Raw genomic sequence first — 20,951 nt, forward strand, 5'->3', positions numbered from 1 at the left:
GGAACACCTCTCATATGAGGAGAGGCTGACAGCTGGGATTTTTCAGCCTGGAGGAGGCTTACATTTTATCCGTGTTTATAAATACCTGATGTGAGGCAGAAAAGAAGGCAGAGGTGCGCTATTCTCGGCTGTATCCAGTAGAAGGACAAGATTCAACGGGTACAAAGTGAAATACAGAAAATTCTATTTAAACGTAAGAAAAAAATCTTTTTACTGTGAAGGTGATCTTATACTGGAACAGGTTGCACAGAGAGGTTGCAGAGTCTCTCTCCTTGGACGTACTCAAAACCTGACTGGACAACCTACTCTAGCTAATCCAGCTTTGAGGAGGAAGGTGTAACTGGACAATCTCCCAAGGACCATTCCAACCTCAAGTATTCTATGATTCTTGTCTGTTTTCCTTAGCCATTAATTTTCTTTTCCTCTGAATGACTTTTCCAAAGTCAAGCATATTGTCCTGTTGTGCAAACTGCCTTTACTATTTCAAGAAGGATCATACTGTTAGAAAATGAACTGTTCGTGAAGCTGTCAAGCCCGAGGTTTGTCAAGAAAGATATTAGAGCCCCTAAATGGACTCTTCTGACAAGTTATCCTCACCTGGTTAGTTGGGGTTTGTGCCTTTCAGTTTAGATGATGACTTTGGCAGCAGAAGGTGAACTTTCTTAGGCCACAACTCCCTGAGTTCTTTGTTTCGCTGTATCTTCCATGTATATAGAAGTGTAGGTCTCACATGATGGAAGATCCTCTTACTCTCATTCAAGCTTGTCCTAAAGGATCTAAAGAACTTCAGTAACCTTTTTTTTTCTGTCTGGTGGTTAAGCAGTCTCCAAGGACAATTAGCTACTTGAATCTGCACAGGCTGGGTATTTTCATGAACATCTGCGTACATGTGAGTCTGATTCTGTTGGACATAGCATGAGAGACTACCAGAACTCAATACATGTTCTTTGCTTACTTGCTGTGCCTCTGGTAGCTTTTCCAGTTACAATGCAGTCATCCTTGGATCTTCTTTTTGAAGGCCCAGAGTCCTTTGCTTCTAGAGTAGGTCAATGTTTATCAGATTTCAGTACTAAGGGTAAATCTGCTCTTTATGCAGCTGGTTCCAGTCTTTGAGAGAGTTGGGACAGTTTGCTGTAAGAGTGCAAATGCAAGAAATAGTACACTTGAGGCGAAGAAATACACAGATGAGAGATATTCCTGTTCAGAACTGCAAACTGGATGGTCCTTATGACCCCATTGCTTTAATTTCTCATCCCTGGTTTGATGAACTGCTGTTTACTGGCTTGTGTCAGAGAGTGGCTTCTCATTTTCAGTGCATACCTGCTAACAGTACTAAGTGCTTAGATATTGCTGCATATTTTATTTTATCCGTCATTCCACCTTTCACTTTTTCGTGGCTCCAGTATTGCTGAATGTTATAAAGCATGCAGCTGACAGGAAGATTTTATTTATAAACATTGAAATTTATTTGACCTGGAAACTGATTGGAGACTTTAAACACTTTAAAATTTGAATGCTGCTGTTCAGAGGGGAAAGAAAGGCCCTTTAGCCCAGGCAAGTATTCCAGCCATACTTATTCCCATAGAAATGCCAACTTTCTGCCACTGCTGTTGTTTCTCAGTGATTAATACTTGGCCATAGTAGTCACCAGTGTTGGTTCAAGAGAGTGTTTCTTACAGCACTCTGCCTGTCAACTTTATCCCAAAGTTTCAAAGAATACCTTGAACCATTTCTCAAGAGACTGACTTTTTTCATCCAAAACAAACAGTAAGGATCAAACTATTTGCTCATGTTCTGATCTGTTTCCAGAATCATATGCATCCTCTGCTAGTCCTCTCTTAAGAGACTCAGGAATTTTATTTTGAATATCCCGTATCTTCATCACTCTGGAGAGCTTCTGGAGATTTCTCCTTCCCACGTCTGTATAATGCTTACCTCCTTCATACCTATTGCTTTGGCTTAGGAGAGCTGAAGAAATGCAGTGATTGCTAATGAGTAAACTTGCTTTCTAAACAATTTGTGCCTTAGGACATATTCAGAAGCCTTCTTGCAGGAGATATCAAGGTTCCATTGAGACCAGGGAATCATTCCACCTAGATTTTAAGAAATAATGTAAAGTCTTGGCAAAGGAGTATGCTAATTGATACTGTATGTTAAATATTCTTTGCCTTTTTATTTGGACATGGTATCGTTCATTGGGAAGATAGTTTTGCTTCTTTGTCTTTTATAGGAAGTGCTGCAATATGGAGATCTCTGAATAAGACTGTCACAATTGAACATCTCACAGCATAGCAAAAGTGAAGGTACCTAACAGGATTCAAGCACACTCTGTAAAGGCACAACTCACCACTGTCACTTCTGAGGATTGTTCCTTTTTCTGAGACTTTATAGAGCTGTGTCTTGAAGATGTGTTAACTGTTGTTGAACATTTTATTGTACCTGAGAGCTTTGGGTGGGTAGCTGCTTTTTGCAAAGCAGTCATCCTCTTAGATACAGGTCTGTGTGAATGAGTGGTGCTTGGAGTCAGTCCCCTGCAGTTTGAATGCATGCATGCACAGCCATTCAAAGGAGAAAGAAGAGTCACTGACAGAAATGGAATTTCTTTAAAGCACACAAATAATGTGGTTAGAATTCTTTACCATTTTATTTTAGTAAGAATCAAGCAATGGAAGGAAGTTGCTTAGTTTTGAAAGGAAGAGACGGTGGAGTATGCTCTGTCCTTTCATACCACGTGTATGTTAACTATGTGGGGACTGGGATTGGGAGGCTCTGGTTGGAGGCTGAGGAGCTCTGTGCAGGTTATAGTGGTTAGATTCACATCCGTGATGTGAAAACATTTTTAGGAAATACATCTCAAAAAACTTCAGTTATGAGAAGGTTTGTTCTTTCTTTATCCATGTTTATTGATTTAGTGAAGTCCTGTCAACGAAGAGGTTGGCAGTCTTTGAGTCATTCAAAAGTCTGTAGTCCCAAATTGCAGTTTTGAGGACTCCTTAATGGTGATCTATCAGCAGACTGTCAAAAAGCTTTTCAGTAGGCTATATTCAAATATGTCTTGATATGTTCGATGTGTAGGACAAAATGAAATGCTCATTTCCCTAATAACTCATTCTGTTTTGTTTTCTGAGTATCTTGAAAGAACAGCTAAAACAAGAACAAAATTATCACATTGATATTTTATGATCAGTCATTTATATCTGTAATATATATGAACTGAAGTCAATCAAAAGTTATTTATTTTTATTTTAAATTAAAGTATTCCTAGCTTGATGAGAGCTGAGACTCTTCCTGTAAACACCAAGAAAGAAAAGGCATTTTGCAGAAAGCTCAGAGAGAGGAGAGACGAAGAGAGCGCTGAACGGAGGTGAAGTAGGAGCTGGATAATGGAAGGACTATGTTCCCTAATATTTAAAGCTATCTGAAATAAGCAATATATGCAAGCTTTTACTTGCTGTTGCTTTTTTTTTTTTTTTTTTTTTCAGAAAACGGTGGATTTTTATGTCACTGAATTTCTTCCCCAATTTTTTGTGGATTCTGATTGAGTTTGGGAGCTGATGTTTATAAAGTTTAGGTCATATGATACAGAGTGTGCACCACTCTTTATATTGAAATATGAGGTCTTCTGCTGTCTATCTTCATCCACAGATAACTGATCTATTCGTGTGAACAGAGTGATTTTCTTTCATGACATCTGTTTAAGAGAATTTTTTACAGGCTCTCTCATATCTCAAATATTGCTGGTATTGGCAGTCTACTGAATTATACTTCATTATAGCACGTGGCTTAAACTTACACTTTTCTTTTACAGTTTGGAAGAACAGAAGTAATTGATAATACTTTAAATCCAGATTTTGTAAGAAAATTTATAATGGACTACTTCTTTGAAGAAAGAGAGAATCTGCGATTTGATTTGTAAGTTAACAATCTTTGACTCTAATATTGCAACCTCTGTAAACACCTTAAGTTTTGTCCAGCATAAAATTAACTTGAAAAGAAGAGAGAGTATCTGTTGACATGGAATACATTAATAAACATGATTGATTTGGCATTGCTTCCTCAGAAATAAATGCGTAACATAATAATGACCGAGTTTTAAGAAATTGGCAGATGTTAACTAGTCAAAGTACAATCATATTCACAATCATTACTTTTAGAAAATAGTTGGAAAGCTGAGGATGTCAAAATGGTAAATATTCTTGCAGCCCAGCCAGTAAAACAGATATGGACATACTGTCCAGAAATAAAACATTGTACAGGTAGTACAGAGCCAAAATTTTCTTTACTAAAATAAATGCCACTATGCATTTTAAGATTTTAAAATGAGAGCAGTTGTTGTAGAAGTAGATGGCTTTTGACATTATTCCAGATGTACTCATTTCATTCCACTGGTGGAATTGGTTTGATTTTCAATTTATTCTTTGGAAAACAGAATTGAGAGTCCAGTCACCAGGTCACCTTGCATGTCATCTGTTATGTTTTGCCCCATTCTTATTATTTCAGTCTTTGTGATAAACAAGCTTGTCTTGTGGGGTTTTTTTAATTCTCATCTTCTTTTTTATTAGGAATTCTTCCTAATCTTGCCCTGTGAGAGAGCACTTGAATAACCTTCATAAATAATTAAGGGAAAGTGTTTCACTCAGTTTTGAAGTATAGTATGTATAGTGGCCACAATTTTTCTTAACATGTCCTTTTTAGTTGAAGAACCCTTTTCCTGTCTCTTTTTGTTTCCTTTACGAGATGTACTTTAGCTTGAGTTTTGTCAATTCTTATTTTGTGTTCCTAAGATTTCTGCCTTCTTGTGTATTTCTTTTAGTTTATTTGTTCTTGAGGAAGATTTAGGAGAATCATCTGTTATGTTACTTACCAAATAAATGTATCAAGAAATATACAGTGTAGTCTGCCTTCCTGTGCTTTCTAATCCTAACGAGTGAGGTCTCCTGATACACTCTGTGGAATTATGACAAATCCTAGTCAGGTGTTGGTTATAGTAGTGGTAAGCTGTAGTATTATCACTTCCCAATTTAAAGTTATGTTGCAAGTTTGCCTTGATATAGAAACTGCATTTATTGCATTTCTGTCTTGTAGACAGCAAAACAGATGATGAAAGACTTCATAATTTGCCTAAAATCTCCTAGCAAGTTCATGATAAAATAATTTTTAAATCTTCTAGGCTTTAGTCTCAATACACCATTTAGGTATCCAAGTAGTTGCTTCAAAGCAACTCTGACACTCTCTTGATTTTTTTTAAACCCCCAAGTTTCTGGAATGCAAATCAATCTGTACAGTAAGCAGGGCACAAAATAAATAGAACAGTGATCACATTAATGATGATTTTTCCCATAGCAGTGGAAGAAAAAGTATGATGCCTGATGTATGTTAGTAACGTTAATTTTGTTTTAAGTTGCCAGCAGGGTGTACTGAAATGCTCTTGAATGGCAGCATTTTCTATATTGTGGAAACAATATACCCCATGTCTAATTTTTCTTTAGCTGTAAATGTCTTTTTATAGCATGTCAGAATGCTTCCTAAGTTAACAAGAAGTATTGGAGGGATGAGTGAGGAAAAATGTTCCGTTGTGTTCAATACACAGATAGCAGCTAGCTGTTTCCACCTAGACTTCAACTATTTCAAGGAGTGAAAGGAAATACTCAATGCCAAGATAGATCACAGTATGCTTCTAGATGGCTCAGTACAAATTCTTTCATCTTCACCATGGAAGCCTGGTGCAGACTTTACTTTTTATTTTATAAGTTGGGTTTAATGTCACTAAATCTACTGAGCATAACTGTTGCCTACTATTTAAAATAACTTTAATATCTAGTCACTTTGTGAAACAAAGGATTCTCCTCCACATATAGGTAGAGCATTGCTGAAATAAAGACACAGTTGGGGCTGTATAGGAATCTTGATTTGGTTGCCTCTTGCTCCTTGTAGGATGCATGTATGTTATGGGGAGGAGGCAGTGCAATAGAAGAGAAGAGCAAAAGAAATGAACCAAGAAAGAGAAAGGAAGCTCAGTCTAGGCAAAGAAAAGAAAGTCTGTAAAGAACTTCTGGATAAGCGCTATCTGAAAAGGACTTAGACCTGGAAGGGAAAATACAGTCTCCTGTTTGATTCCTCTTCTACTCAGGGAAATGGACTCCTGTTTGTTCATTTAGGAAAAGCTGTAAATACCAAACATGCTCTGTACTTATCAGAAAGACCTGACTGCTTTCTGCTGCTGTTCTGGATTACCTGGACACAAATCCATTGTGAACTCAAAGCTGAATAACTGCTTTTAATGTTTGCCTGCAAGTGACCATACAGCCATTATCTGTGAATTTACTTTAGAGCCCTATAAAAATGAAATATTGCAGAACTCAGAGTTAAAAATGTGAATCCTCGTATAGCTACTCATGGATTAAAACACCGATTTAGATCCGGAAAGAAGCATCTTTAGAAACCTTCCTTTTTTAAATTCCTCAGCAAAATTGTGTACTGCTGTCGGCCAAAGTGTTATTTTTCAAAGAAACTCCTCATATGATTCATATTTTTTGCAACAAAAAGAAAGTGGCAAGTATATCTCTGATTTTTGGTGTTCTGACAAATGAGCATGAGGCCCCGCCTACGCTGTACAGCCACCAATGTCTCAGGCCCCTTTCTGTTCATATTTAATGATTTGTGTTCATATTTAATGATATTTCATGATTTTGCCAGTGAAGTAGTTTTTGGTTTTAGTTGTGCAGCTAGCCCTCAGATCAAATTACCAGTTGTGTTTTTCTGTTCAATTTCCCCAGACAGTATGCAATTATTATATTTTTTTTTTAAACTCATGTTAGTGATTTTTATAGTCATTCCTTTGTTTACAAATACCTTTCTAAAACTTTGACCATGCTGCACCACATCCAGCTACGTTATGGTATTCCTGTCTTCCTGACTCATGATCTGGGCCGTAACACATCCCAACAACCTGCTGTGTGGCAGCACAACCATAGGGATACCGTACCTTGCAGTGGGGTGGAAACACACAGGGGAGCCTGAAGTGGGCGTAGAGGGTACTTTTCCAGTTTAGTTACTGGTATTGAATCTGAATGTAGGATTTGATAAAAATATTACTGGAGATTATCTGATAAAGATGGGAGACTATGAAAGTATAGAGATTAGTAATCCTCCAAGAATTTCTTATATTAACTTTTTTTTTTTAATCTATCTTGAATTCTCAGAGTAATTTTTTTGAAATCTGACTTGATAGTGGAAGGGACACAATGGCATTTTCTAGCTGGAGGAAGAACAAGATTATGATAAGCTGGAAAGAACAAGTCAAACTCTTGCTAAAAGCAATTTAGTGTATTGTCAGTTATTTGTATTTAATTAGTCAAAAAGAAAAATTACCTAAGAAAATAATTCACAAATAATTCAGTTTGGTTTTGAAGATTAATTTTTAATTTTTGTTCTGTTTTTTGGCAGCTTTCATTGTTCAAACAGGAGTATCAGAATAATTTCTCTTAGTAGCCTGCACTTTGTTGTAAACTATTTCATTTCAAATAGCTAGTGAACCATAATGCTATAATCTGTGATTATTCAATTTGCCTTCCTTACTGGTGAGACTTCCATTCACATATCTGTTTGTGTAAATTTCACACGTTGAAATAGGTGAAAAAATTGTTTCTTTACATTGTCCTCAGACCTATCATCTGGCAACTCTGATATGACTTTTCTTTTTCTTTTTTAAGCTATGACGTTGACTCCAAGAGTCCTAACCTATCAAAACATGTAAGTTTTTCCTTGCTATTATACTTTCTTGTGCTGAAATGCTTATGCTTTCCTAAATATGTTTATTTTCTTTTGACTGTAAGTAATACCAGAGACATAGAGACAAATACAGTGATTGTGCTGTGGTTAATAACATATATAATGCTGGTGAGTATATTTTTAATGGGACGGTCCCCCTGTAAAGGGCATATTTAAGCACACATGTATATATTTTCAGTTACGCGATACGCTGCATTTTGTTGATAATTCTCTGGGTCCTAAAAATTGTAAACATGTTTTGATTGTGTCCCAATTAATATTAGTAGAAAACTTTTATGCCCATGTCATCTTGAAGTGGAAGGGATTAAGTAGTAACTTTAAAATTTAGAGATGCGAGAGTAGAATTCAGAGGCTTCTGAGTGATTTTTTTAAAATAAATACAGGAAGGCTTGGGTAAGAGAACATTTAAGAATCTGGAGCGAAGGAAAAGAGAATAATGGAAAGAATGTTGTGTGTGTGCGCTTCTTCACAGTGAAAAGGTAAGACTTTTAGCTATTGATTTCCAGTTAGATCCTCCCTGTAAAGGTTAAAAGGCCCTGGCAAACTGTTTTCCATCGCTGTCATCGTGGAAAGGTGGTCTGAATAACTGCAATGCTGGCTAGGAGAATGCAGAAAATAGAAATCTTCCCTCTACTGTCTTCAGCAAGGATAAAGCCTTATCCTGGGCTTCTGCCCAACATTGTTTGCACTTCTGTAGTAAGTAGTTTATCTGAATTGTTTTCTTTTTTTCCCCAAAACATGCTTTTTTATACAAAAACTTCATAATTAAGTTTTAAGAAAAAAGATAAGACACAAGATAAGTCTATTGCTATGGCAGTGCAAACAAAGATATATGCAAATACAGAGCCATTGTTTGATTACTGGAACAGGAATTGAAGGTTTGAGTATCTTGCTGAGCTTATGGAAAAAAGGACAAAACGAGAAAACGAACCACTGTTCTTCTGAAGAATATTCAAGCAGATCTTGAATTGCATATGTGCCCGTTACATTCTAATTAGTACAGGCTAAGCACACTCAGACGCATTAGGTCCTGGTTTTTAAACAGTGCCAATTTCCTGGAATCTTCAATTGTGGAGGGAAGCTTTATTCTTTAGACATTAACATTAGGATCAGAAATATCTGTTTCCTATGACTGGAAATCTGTACAAGCTGGTGTAGATTTGGTATCTGTGCTTAAGACGTCCAAACTATGCCATATAATATTATGTACATGAAGAAGACGATGGCTCTGAGAACCCTCTGAAAGATGGTAGCTAGAAATGTCTGTCTTAACTGCAGCAATTCATTTCCAACATTTACTAAGTGCTCAAGGTTGGTCTGGATTGTTCCTTTTGCTGCCAGCTTCCTGCATCTCTTTACCGTAGCTCTTAAGAATTTCGGTAGTGAGTGGGTAGCGAGCAGAGCTTTGCTCATAGCAATGCACTGCGAGCTTGGTGTTTCTGAAAAATGTCAGGGCAGTAATATTTGCATAGCTAGACTGCTCCTGTGCTATACTCACCTCATTTGGAATAAGGTCTTCCTTGTTCGTAAAAATACCTGTTGACCCAGTCCTTTGGAAACACTGGGCAGTTTCATTTAATAGTTGAACAGTTTGGGGGATGAAAATAGAGTCAACCTGAAGAATTTCAGTGACTCAGTTTTGGCAAAATGAGAAGCAAATTAAGTAAGTTTTATAAAGGAAGTATGAAGTAACCAGACTAGACAGTGCTGCCATTGTAGCTGTCTGTAATAATGTTTATAAAACTGGCTACCTGAAATTAGACTTTGTGTTGGGTTTGCGTGGCAAGGTTTTGGTAGCGGGGGGAGCCTACAGGGGTGGCTTCTGTGAGAAGCTGCTAGAAGCTTCCCCTGTGTCTGATAGAGCCAATGCCAGCCGGCTCTAAGACGGGCCCGCCGCTGGCCAAGGCCAAGCCAATCAGCGCCTCTGTGATAACATATTTAAGAAGAAAAACAGTTAGAGAGAGAGAGCTTTTGCAGCCGGAGAGAGGAGTGAGAAGATGTAAGAAACTCTGCAGACACCAAGGTCAGTGCAGAAGGAGGGGGAGGAGGTGCTCCAGGCGCCGGAGCAGAGATCCCCCTGCAGCCCGTGGTGAAGGCCATGGTGAAGCAGGCTGTCCCCCTGCAGCCCATGGAGGAAGGATGAGGGGGTGTAGAGATTCCACCTGCAGCCCGTGGAGGACCCCATGCTGGAGCAGGTGGAGGCATCTGAAGGAGGCTGAGGCCCGTGGGAAGCCCATGCTGGAGCAAGTTCCTGGCCGGACCGGTGGACCCGTGAAGAGGGGAGCCCACGCCAGGGCAGGTTTGCTGGCAGGACTTGTGACCCCGTGGGGGATCCCACGCTGGAGCAGTCTGCTCCTGAAGGTCTGCACCCCGTGAGAGGGACTCCATGCTGGAGCAGGGGAACGATGAGAGGAGTCCTCCCCCTGAGGATGAAGAAGCGGCAGAAACACCATGTGATGAACTGACCATAACCCCCATTCCCTGTCCCCCTGTGCCGCTGAGGGGGGGAAGGTTGAAGCCGGGAGTGAAGTTGAGCCCGGGAAGATGTGAGGGGTGGGGGGAAGTGTTTTAAGAGTTGATTTTATTTCTCATTCCTCTACTCTGTTTTGCCTAGTAATAAATCAGATGAATTCCCTGAGTTCGGTCTGTTTTGCTCATGACAACAATTAGTGAGTGATCTCTCCCTGTCCTTATCTCGACCTACAAGTGTTTCGTTATGCCTTTTCTCCCCTGTTTAGTGAATGAGGGGAGTGAGAGAGCGGCTCTGGTGGGCACCTGGCCTCCAGCCAGGGTCAACCCACCACAGACTTTTATGTTCATGGTAACTTCCTGATTTAAGAGAAAAACAGCAGAGTAATGAACAATTGTCATTCATAACAGACTGTGGAACTGGTAGGATTTAATCATAGAAATGCCACCAAACAAAAAAAAAAAAAGAAGAAAACTATGGAATACATGGTTTCAGTGTAGAAAATAGTGTTATTTTAGAATATGTCATGCCTGATGTTTTTAGAAATGAATGAGGAGCTGAGTATTTTCAGATGAATTTTAGCCATTTTATAAGACTTAATCTTTATGGAAACAGTGTCACGGTATCAGATCAGTTAAAGGACCTAGTTCAAAAATTTATTTTTTGCAGGGTTATTTTCCTCTTCAGGGGGAAATAGTTCTCAGATCCAATTTGCTATATGGACCCATAAGTAACACAGCTCAGAGATGGGAACGAGTGGCATGGGCTGAGAGAAGACTCAGAACTACTTGTAAAGATACTCGCTACTATACACCGTATCATAAAGTTATAGTTTGCTGTATAGGAATTATAGTATCTTGATTCTCATTACTGTTTGTGAACAAATCTCACAAGCTACTAATATTACAGTGTTACCACCACTGCAAGTGATGCTGGGAAGAACAACTAACAAGCTCTTTTCGCTTGCAAGATAAGGAGTTGGACTGCAGCATAATCTTTTTTTTTTAATATACATACAACAGTTTGAAACTCCATTCATATTTTTATACTACTTATGTTACAGAGAGATATAATATGAAAATTAGGTGATTTTTAGTGATACATTTAATTATAAATCACGAAAATGAACTCTGTCATTAAAGCAATGTTTGTGTACAATTGTCAAGCCAGGATGCTCATACAGATCATGCACAGGCTTGAATTTCTGCCAACATATTAACTTCCAATAAATACGTAGAATCCATATAGAATCTCTTCATAAAACAGAAATTTATTAAAATGCTGTAGTTAAAGAAACAATCATGTTTTTAATGCTTTTAATTTTTTCCATGTTAGTTTCATTTTTGTTGATGAAAAAGGCAATATAAAAATAGTAAGTGCAGTGTGTTAGAATTACTTCTGTAAATGTAACCCAGTGTTATGTGAAATATGTAATAGTGAGTCTATTTTGTGATTCATTATTGTATAATTATTATTAAGATGCAATGTTCATCAGACTGTGTTCTACAGTAGTGAACAGGCCAGATAAATGAGAAACCAAATTTGTTTCAATGCGAAATATGAATTCTGAGTTTTTATGTTACTGCTTTTCAGGATTTTTTGGGACAGATGTTTTGTACACTGGGAGAAATAGTTGGATCACAAGGAAGCAGACTGGAAAAATCAATTGTGTAAGTATGTCATTCTTAAATGTTGGATGAATACATACCGATTCATGAGGTGAAAGTTCTGGGGTTTTTTTTTTTGCTGTGAGGTATCTTGATATATGGAATTGACAGACATGGCTTCTAAGAGAGAATAAATTGTTAGGTACAATAGAAGTCTTTCTTTATAGACTATGATAATATAAGTTTCAATTTGGACAATTAGCAAAGGAATTGACTCATCCAAAATTTTTGTCAACTTCATTACATCTTGCATTAGCAATAGTTTGAGTATACTAATCTTAAAAATGTTTTTCTTTTTAGTTCACAAATTAACACATCATAAATCTTTATTGCCTGTTGTTCAAGCGTCAAGGAAGAAAACCCTCACTGTTTCAAATCCAAACATTCCTACTTGTATTTATATTGTTCCAAATAATACAATTACCAAACAATGAGGCAATCTGGAATATCAAATATTTTCTATTTATCCTACTAAATTTATCAAAAACTTTCTTATGATCAATGGATTTTTCTCCCACTGAGAGGATTTTGATATTTGCAAACCATTGTTCTTAGCAATGTACAGATATTTAAAATAAAAATTATTTGAACAATCTTCATTTTCTATTCCTAAATAATATTTGAGTAATTGGCAATATTTTACAATTTTTATCTAAATTTATGCTACAAATTCACATATGACATTAAAAACAAACATTTAAAGGTATAGCTGGACATTTCATGTGATGCAGATATCTTTTTGATTTGGAATTTTTGTTGGGGTTTGGGGTTTTTCTTTTAATAATAGTTGCACTGCAGTGAATGATCATTAATTTGTTTACTCTGGCTGATGGAACATTCTTCTTGTCCCGTTTTACTGGGTTCATTACTAGTAATACACTAGGGTTACTTCATTTACTTTTCTTCATCACTGATTTCCCTATAAGGGCAGAAGTTTTCAGGCTTAGCAATCCTTCTATTATTCTGGGCGAAACTTTGGTGAAAACACCACACAGGACTTTGTATTCAAATAACAAGAAACAGGATCTGGGTGAACTACAACAATTTTCAAAATTCAGAATATACTTAGATATTATTTTAGTATAATTGCAAATAGAGGAAAACTCTCTAATGGAGTTATATTAATGGTGCACTATTGGTCTGATGTAACATTCTTAAGAAATATGTTTCTAGCTGTACATTTTCTTCTATGTATATATTTGATGTAATTAATAATTTCTGTTACTCAGATGACCCTTTTATATCTATCTTTAGTGGCTTATATGGTTTATACATTACTTATCTTTTCATGAATGTATCTTGTATCCTGTACTTGTAAACTTCAAACTTAAACATTAGTTTAAGTAGTAGCTTTGAGGTCTGTGAAAAATCTCAGAAGTCAGTATTTTGTTATCAGTGTCCAAAATATACCAATGGTAGCCTTTTTCCCTAGATTTTATTAGAGACTTTTTTCTTGTTTATGTAAAGAACTTAATATCATTGATAAAATAATTTAAAAAAAAGCATTTATCTCGTTTGTATCAAATAGCGTGGTGATGTTCTGTGGAGGTGGCCCTAAACTTTTCTTCTTGGGGAAAACAGTGGCCAGCTTCAAGGAGACCCACATATGATAGTTATAATTTTCTCTTTCAAGGACTTTGAAGTGTTGAGCTGTCATGACAAAAACTCTTCTCAACACTTGAATACAAATAAATTCTTAAATTTTTATTATTCCAGTGCAAGCGTAAGCTTGGAAAAGCATCTGAAGTTTTCTGTTTCCATGCCAAAAATAATTTCAGGTTGTCACTAGAACTCTTTCTGGATGAAATAACAGTTCAAACAGATAGTTCAAATTGATAAATTGAGAATTTACATAGTTTTCCTTTAATCTAAGAGTCCTTATGATATCATAAAAACTTTAAAATAAAGTGAAAGAAATATTTCCATTATGAAAACTATTGTAAACTTTCTTGAATTATATCTTAAGTTTAGAAAATATTTTAATGGGATTGAATCTACTTGAATTTCTGAGACTTACACATACCTGAAACACAAATCCTTTTGAATCATAAATGGCAGGGGTTGGCTAGAACTGCTTCGTAGGGAGGCATTCCTGTAATTATGCCCTTCCAGTCCATTAGCCTCAACCAAATTCTGTCTGTAAATGTCTTATTTCCAATAATTTGGTTTTTGTACAAAGGCAAATTTCAGCTATTCAGCAGGACTCATTTATCACACAATTCGTACTGAAAAATTGAGTAATATGAAAAAACTTGAAAAGTCTTTGCAAAACATTTGCACTTAGTGTTTTATCAAAATAAGCCTTTGATTTAGTTTCCCTAATTTACAGCCAACTGCAGATGATTCAAAATGATTTGTAACAAATGTAAGCTGTTAGTTAGCTTGCTGAATTCCATGAGTGCTGTGATCATTACTGCTGCAACATCCTTTAACAATGTGATTCATATTCTCTTTAATATTCAGAATCGAAGTTGGTAATAAATGCATTTTTGCTGAATTTTGAGGGGTTCCAAATATAGTACAGTCACCTGATCACTGTATTTACAGACTCAATCTTTAGGACAAGTTCCTAGTAATCCTCCCTGCCCCCATCTCCCCTCCTGCAACCTTTCCTGCCCTCCTCACCCTCCTGCCCCAAGGACTACCTCAGTACTTTTTACACTATTTATTTTTATATCAAGGCCTTAATTGTCCTATACATAAAGAGTTCTATTAATATCACTACATGTTGCTTATTAGTTTCCTTCTCTGTATTGATGGGACTGTGCACACTGGGAACTACTTCATTTTAAGGGTGAATAAATTCTTCAACTCTGCAGGTGGGGGTGGTTTTGGTATCCACAGCATAATTCAGGAAAACTCTTACAAACAGGCTATTTAAACTTAAAACCACACCTATGCACACAGTAACATATGTTAGAAGTAATAGTACTTAACTGTATCACTTCCTTAAATAACTCGAAAAACTACCCAGAAAAAGGTACTTTTAAAACTGTGTTACTTTGTTATCATCAAGGTTTGCAGATGAACTTTAACTTTTAAGATGTCCTTCAATTTCAGTAGCTAATCACAAGTTGTCTGCAATAAAATAAATATTGTATAAAACTTAACACTAAAAAAAGTAACACCACCACCCCAGAAAAAACCCCAAGAAACCCAAAACAACCCTCAAAAAACCTAAAATTGACTGCATCAGTATTATGACTGTTAAATTACTGTTTAATAGATTATGACTACTGCGGAACAGTAGGAAACTGCTAATTGTAATCTAGCTCCTGCAAAAAAAGCCAATGACACACAAACAAACAATGAAGAATCAGCTGATCAGATTATAGGATTTCTAATACAATCACACAAAATGGTTAACTTCAGCAAATACTGTGGTTATTAGATAACAGTGTTTTGTAATTCTTAATCCCATTCTGGATATTAAACTTTTAAAAGCCTGTCCAGGAAATAGCCTTGAGGACAAGTATAATAAGTGGTATAATGGAAGAGGCGTGTTAGGTTATGGGATTAAAAAGCTTTTCTGCAAACAAGGAGAAGAGAGGCACAATGGCAATACCTTGCCCTGGCTACTTCCAGACCCATTCCAGGAGAGCCATCAGCCCATTGAAGTCCCATCTCCCCACCCACAAAAGAGCACAGAGGTATGAGGCAGTACCAGGTTGCCCAGAGAAGCTGTGGATGCCCCCTCCCTGGAAGTGTTCAAGGCCAGGTTGGATGGGGCTTTGGGCAGCCTGGTCTAGTGGAGGGTGTCCCTGCCCATGGCAGGGGGGTTGGAACTAGATGGTCTTTAAGGTCCCTTCCAACCCAAAACATTCGGTGATTCTATGGGTTTAGTTCTTGATGATGAGCAGGTTGGTTGCATAGTTTGACTGTCTGTTTGAGCACACAAACACTATCCTGTTGACTGGGACAAGGGATTGGCCCTATTTTGTTTACTTCTACTAAACCAGAAGTTTGCTGACTAGCGAAAATTTCACTATCTAGGCCTAACTTATGCTAACCGCTACAGTGAATTGCACCGTTGCAACTCCATTGACCGTTTTGACTAGTTATCAGTTGACTCTGCTGGAAGCCTGTGGTGACTTGGTTGGAGATAGGTGCTGACTTTGAAGACACCTATATTTAGTAAGACAAATCTTGCTGACTTCTTGAAGGTCTTTATAGCTCTTTCTGTCTTCAAAGTGGTAAATTATTCATCACACCACACTTTTTTTTTTCCTGAGAAAATTCTTGAAATTGATTTTAAACATGGAATTTAAAAATCACCCATTCAGCAGCTTGTTATAACTTGGTATAGGTTAAGTGAAGTCTGAAGTGAGTAACAGATGAAGTTTAAAGTTTGAAATTAGCTTTGAGAAAGGAAAATATATCAGTGAAGATTCTATGGAAAAAAGGTCTTACAAATATTTCACAGTTGTGTGGGCCTGTGTAATACATTTTCTCTTGGGTAAACAAGCATTGTTCAGGTCTGGCTTCTGATACTCTGTTGTATGGCAGTTACTAAATGGACCCAAATCAGTTGTCCCTCTGAAAGATTTGGAAATATACCTTCCTATATGTGGTGTGGGTAGATATTTGTTAATGTTAATGAGAAAGCGTTCATGACTTTTTATCAGCTCTTCCCAGTTTTTAGGTTTTATTTTGTCATTGGAGCTTTTGGCATTGCTGTGGCTAAACAACTGTGCTTGGTTGACTATTCACTCTGGACTCTCTGAAGTTTGGATACCTTGGTGTCTGGGAGACATTTGCTGTCTTATTTTAGTCATCAGACTGTTGCATTGCATTTCAGGATTGTTTGCTTATAGACATGTGTTTAATGTCTCTTAATATTCAAATAACAATAATTCAACTGACAATATTGCATGTCTTCTGTTCCTAAAGATATTTATTGCTTTGAATTTACCGTTCTCTTTACAAAGTAAAGTCCACATTCACGTAACATGAATGTTCTTTATGATCTGTCACTTGAGATCAGAGAGCTTTTTCTCTCAGTATTTCTGAAGTTCATTAACATTTTGCTTTTTCTGTTCTCTGCCAATGGATGTACAAAGAAGAGAATGCCCTGTGCTGTTTTATTCCCAATCAGCTACCCTACTGAAGTTGCACTTTTTGTACTTAAGCAACTTGAGAAGCTTGAATTCCGTTCTCTGATTGGCATTCAAGTAAGCTCCGACATTGTTTCAAAATGAAGATTAGAGAGACTTGAAGCTTCAACTTCAGATCTATCTACTTTGGGCATCTACAAAAGCCTCGTGAGATTCATGACTCCATGGCTGCCATCAGCTGGCCAACTCCAAGTCAGATTGTATATCACCAGGGAAAGTTCCCTTAGAAAGTCTAATGTGGAAGGATACTCTTTTCCTTTATCAAAATGAAGGTAAAACACCTCAAGCCTAGAGGGTCACCATTGCAGTGGTCTGTCAGGGAGACTGAAACATACCTTGCTACTAACCTTCATGGTGAGTGCAAAAGTGAAGATATACACGCACATTTTTCTTCTTCAGCTTCATGACAAGCATGACCTGCAGTTTCACTGGTCTTATAAGCACCAGTGAGTTATGCTTCTGAGGCATGAACCTAGTAGTATTTGGTCTTGGCCACTATGAGGATGTGTCCTGAACCTCCCTCTCTGTTTCTGACATCATTAAGGGCTTTGAATTTGATGCAGTCTGTCACAGAAGACTCCTGTTCCCAGTATGGTAGTGTGCTAGCCTGTTATCCCTGTGACTATGAGCATTTTTGTTCAAGAACATACTTTAGCGTGGTACTTTATTTTACAGACTGACTAGGTACAGATTTGCTCTGAATGAATAATTTCTCTTGGAAAATAAATCTACTCATACAAAGCAGGTGAAATGGAGAATCTGGCATTTTAACGTTTACTCCCTTTACCTATTGGGTTACTAGATACATTAAATGCCTTCTCAAGACAAGCTTCATGTGCAAGATTTACTCAGACTGGCCTTTTCATGCCCCAATTGTATTAGCATGAAAGGATGAGGTTCAGATATATCTACTTCCATAAATGACACTGCTTTATTTTTCTCTCAAGAGAGCATCACCTTCCCAGACATTATTCAGAGTTAGATATTTGCATGTTCTGTCTTCTTAGAGAGAAGATGCTAGCCACATTTATAACTCTGAACAATGCTTCTTTCAGGATCTACTAAGTGCATTCCTGTAGGGATTCCCTTTAATGAGGAGGCAGAGCCATTGCAAAGCTTAATGAGCATTCTATGCTAGTTATTCACATCTGAGTGCCATTGCCTGCTAATGAGGCTGTACTGGAGCCAGCTGGCCTATTTTGGGAAGTTCTTTCTCCTGTCATCTTGCTGTGAACATAATTGATAGAAAAACATCTGAACCCAGGAACTGGGACTTCCTATGTATTTGTCCTACCCTCTTCTCTGTGGTTGTGACTGCCAGAGGGCTAGATTCTGTAAATTCAGGGATGAGACTGTAAATTTTTGAATGATCTGAAAAATGTTCTATCCTCTGCCTCATTGCAGTTCCAGTTTGCAAAATTGGAGGCTCTGTTTAACCTCTCAGGTTTGAATTCCCAGATAAATTGTCATCTTTCTCTGACTTTTTCACCAACTCTGGAAAGGTCCTCCTTCCAGTCCTTGCTAAAGCCCAAGTGGTCTTCAGAGTGTCCTTTCAAACTTCTCTAGGTGCTGCAGATGTAGTGTCTCAATCATGGAATCATTTGTTCTAAGCAGACAATAATTACTCCCCAAGACTGTATCTTGGCTAGAAACATGCCAGTATTATTGAAGACCTTTCATATACACAGATTCACAGATTCACGGATTGGTAGGCGGTGGAAGGGACCTCAGGAGATCATCTAGTCCAATCCCCCTGCTAAAGCAGGATCACTTAGAGCAGGTTGCACAGGACCGTGTCCAGGCGGGCTTTGAATATCTCCAGAGGAGACTCCACAACCTCTCTGGGCAGCCTGTTCCAGTGCTTGGTCACCCTCAGAGTAAAGGAGTTTTTCCTTGTATTCAGATGGAACTTCCTACGTTCCAGTTTGTGCCCATTGCCCCTTGTCCTGTCACTGGGCACCACTGAAAAAAGTCTGGCCCCATCCTCTAGACACCCACCCTTTAGATATTTATAAGCATTGATGAGATGCCCTCTCAGTCTTCTCTTCTCCAGGCTAAACAGCCCCAGCTCTCTCAGCCTTTCCTCATCAGAGAGATGCTCCAGTCCTCTCATCATCCTCGTAGCCCTCCACTGGACTCTATCCAGTAGGTCCCTGTCTTTCTTGAACTGGGGAGCCCAGAACTGGACATAGTATTCCAGATGTGGCCTCACTAGGGCAGAGTAGAGGGGGAGGATAACCTCCCTTGACCTGCTGGCCACAGTCTTCTTAACGGACCCCAGAATATCATTTGGCCATACTGCTGGCTCATGGAGAGCTTGTTGTCCACCAGGACTCCCAGGTCCTTCTCTGCAGAGCTGCTTCCCAGCAGTTCAACCCGTAACCTGTACTGGTGCTTGAGGTTGTTTTTCCCTAGGTGCAGGACCCTACACTTGCCCTTACTGAATTTCATACGGTTCTTCTTTGCCCAGTTCTCTAGTCTGTCCAGGTCTTGCTGAATGGCAGCGCAGCCTTCCTGTGTGTCCATGTCTGTGTGGGCCACTCCTCCCAGCTTAGTATCAGCGAATTTGCTGAGGGTACACTCTGTCCCCTCATCCAGGTCATTGATGAATATGTTGAATAGGACTGGACCAAGAACTGACCCTTGGGGCACACCACTAGATACAGGCCTCCAACTAGACTCTGCACTGCTTATCACAACCCTCTAGGCTCTGCCATTCAGTCAGTTCTCTGCTCACCTCACTGTCCACTCAGTGGACAGTGGATCCACTCAGTGGATCAAATGTGTCCATATTTGATGATGGTTTGCCGTTCAGTTCCTCTAACAGTCAAAATATTTGCTCCCTCAAATACTGTCCGAAAAGAGGTAATCACGGTAGAACACCTACAGGTGTTCTGTAAAGACTGGTCTGTAATGCTGAATCTCTAAGTAATGTATTTTCATACAGTGATAAGACTAGCTTGAAATTATTTTCTCTTTTCTCACAAGGCATTATTGCTCATTAAAGTTCTTCCATCTGGCTGAACTGTGACCACTGACATTTTTTTCAGGGAGCTGACTTTACATTTAGGGATTTTTTTCCGTAATGAATGGTTTGTAAGGGAATTTGTAAGAGAACAAACTGTTTAGTGTCTGCAAATAGTCCAGTACTTTTTTCGTGCTTGTAGTCTCAAGACAAGCATACAAAGTTCATACTTAATAGCATCACAAACCATAGAGGTCATTTGGTAGAGTTTTTAGTTCCTGAATAATGAGAACTTTTTGTTCCATAGAGAAATTCTGTGCTACTCTCAATTAAGGATTTCACCTCTTTGCCAGCCATCATGGCAATATTATCCTTCTTTTATAAGGCATGTGTCTTTGAGAACCTTAGTGATACATCAAGCCAAACCTTACCCCAAGTATTTTCAGATATGACTGTACTGTTGTTGTGATTTAGCCCCAGCCGGCAGCTAAGCACCCTGTGGTGGGATGGCGGGGAGAATGGGAAGGAAAAGGTAAAACTCATGGGTTGGGATAAGGACAGTTTACTGGGACAGCAAAGGGAGAGGAAAATAACAACAATAATACTAATAACAGAATATACAAAGTGAGTGATATACAATGCAATTTTCTCACCACCCTGAAACTGGATGCCCATCCCATCCCTGAGCAGTGACCCCTCCTCCCTGGCCAGTCCCCTTCATATGCTGAGCATCCCATCATATGTTATGGAATACCCCTTTGACTAGTTTGGGTCAGCTGTCCTGGCTGTGTCCCTTGCAAGCTTCTTGTGAAAATTAACTCTGTCTCAGCCAAAAACCAGGACAACTGTGCGTACTTTTCACATCTACTCAACAATCAAGAATTCCTTTTTTTCCTGACATACCCACCCAAATATCTTCAGGGTATTGCTTCTCCAGTCTCCCC

General features: G+C 38.3%; 1 protein-coding gene across 4 annotated transcripts in view; it reads left to right on the forward strand.

The window, feature by feature from the left end:
* The window catches only part of CPNE8 (copine 8), a 113,577-nt gene that overhangs the window by 29,808 nt on the left and 62,818 nt on the right, over nt 1-20,951 (forward strand). For all 4 annotated transcript variants that reach the window (XR_008574779.1, XM_054811190.1, XM_054811200.1 and 1 more), the window contains 3 exons: nt 3,809-3,912; nt 7,713-7,752; nt 11,855-11,931. Coding sequence is in view for 3 of the 4 variants with exons in the window: in XM_054811190.1 (XP_054667165.1) it covers nt 3,809-3,912; nt 7,713-7,752; nt 11,855-11,931 (221 nt within the window). In the remaining variant the exon portion in view is untranslated. The remainder of the gene's footprint in view (nt 1-3,808; nt 3,913-7,712; nt 7,753-11,854; nt 11,932-20,951) is intronic.

Source organism: Grus americana, chromosome 1, assembly GCF_028858705.1.
Source record: "Grus americana isolate bGruAme1 chromosome 1, bGruAme1.mat, whole genome shotgun sequence".
Classification (NCBI taxonomy): Eukaryota; Metazoa; Chordata; class Aves; order Gruiformes; family Gruidae; genus Grus; species Grus americana.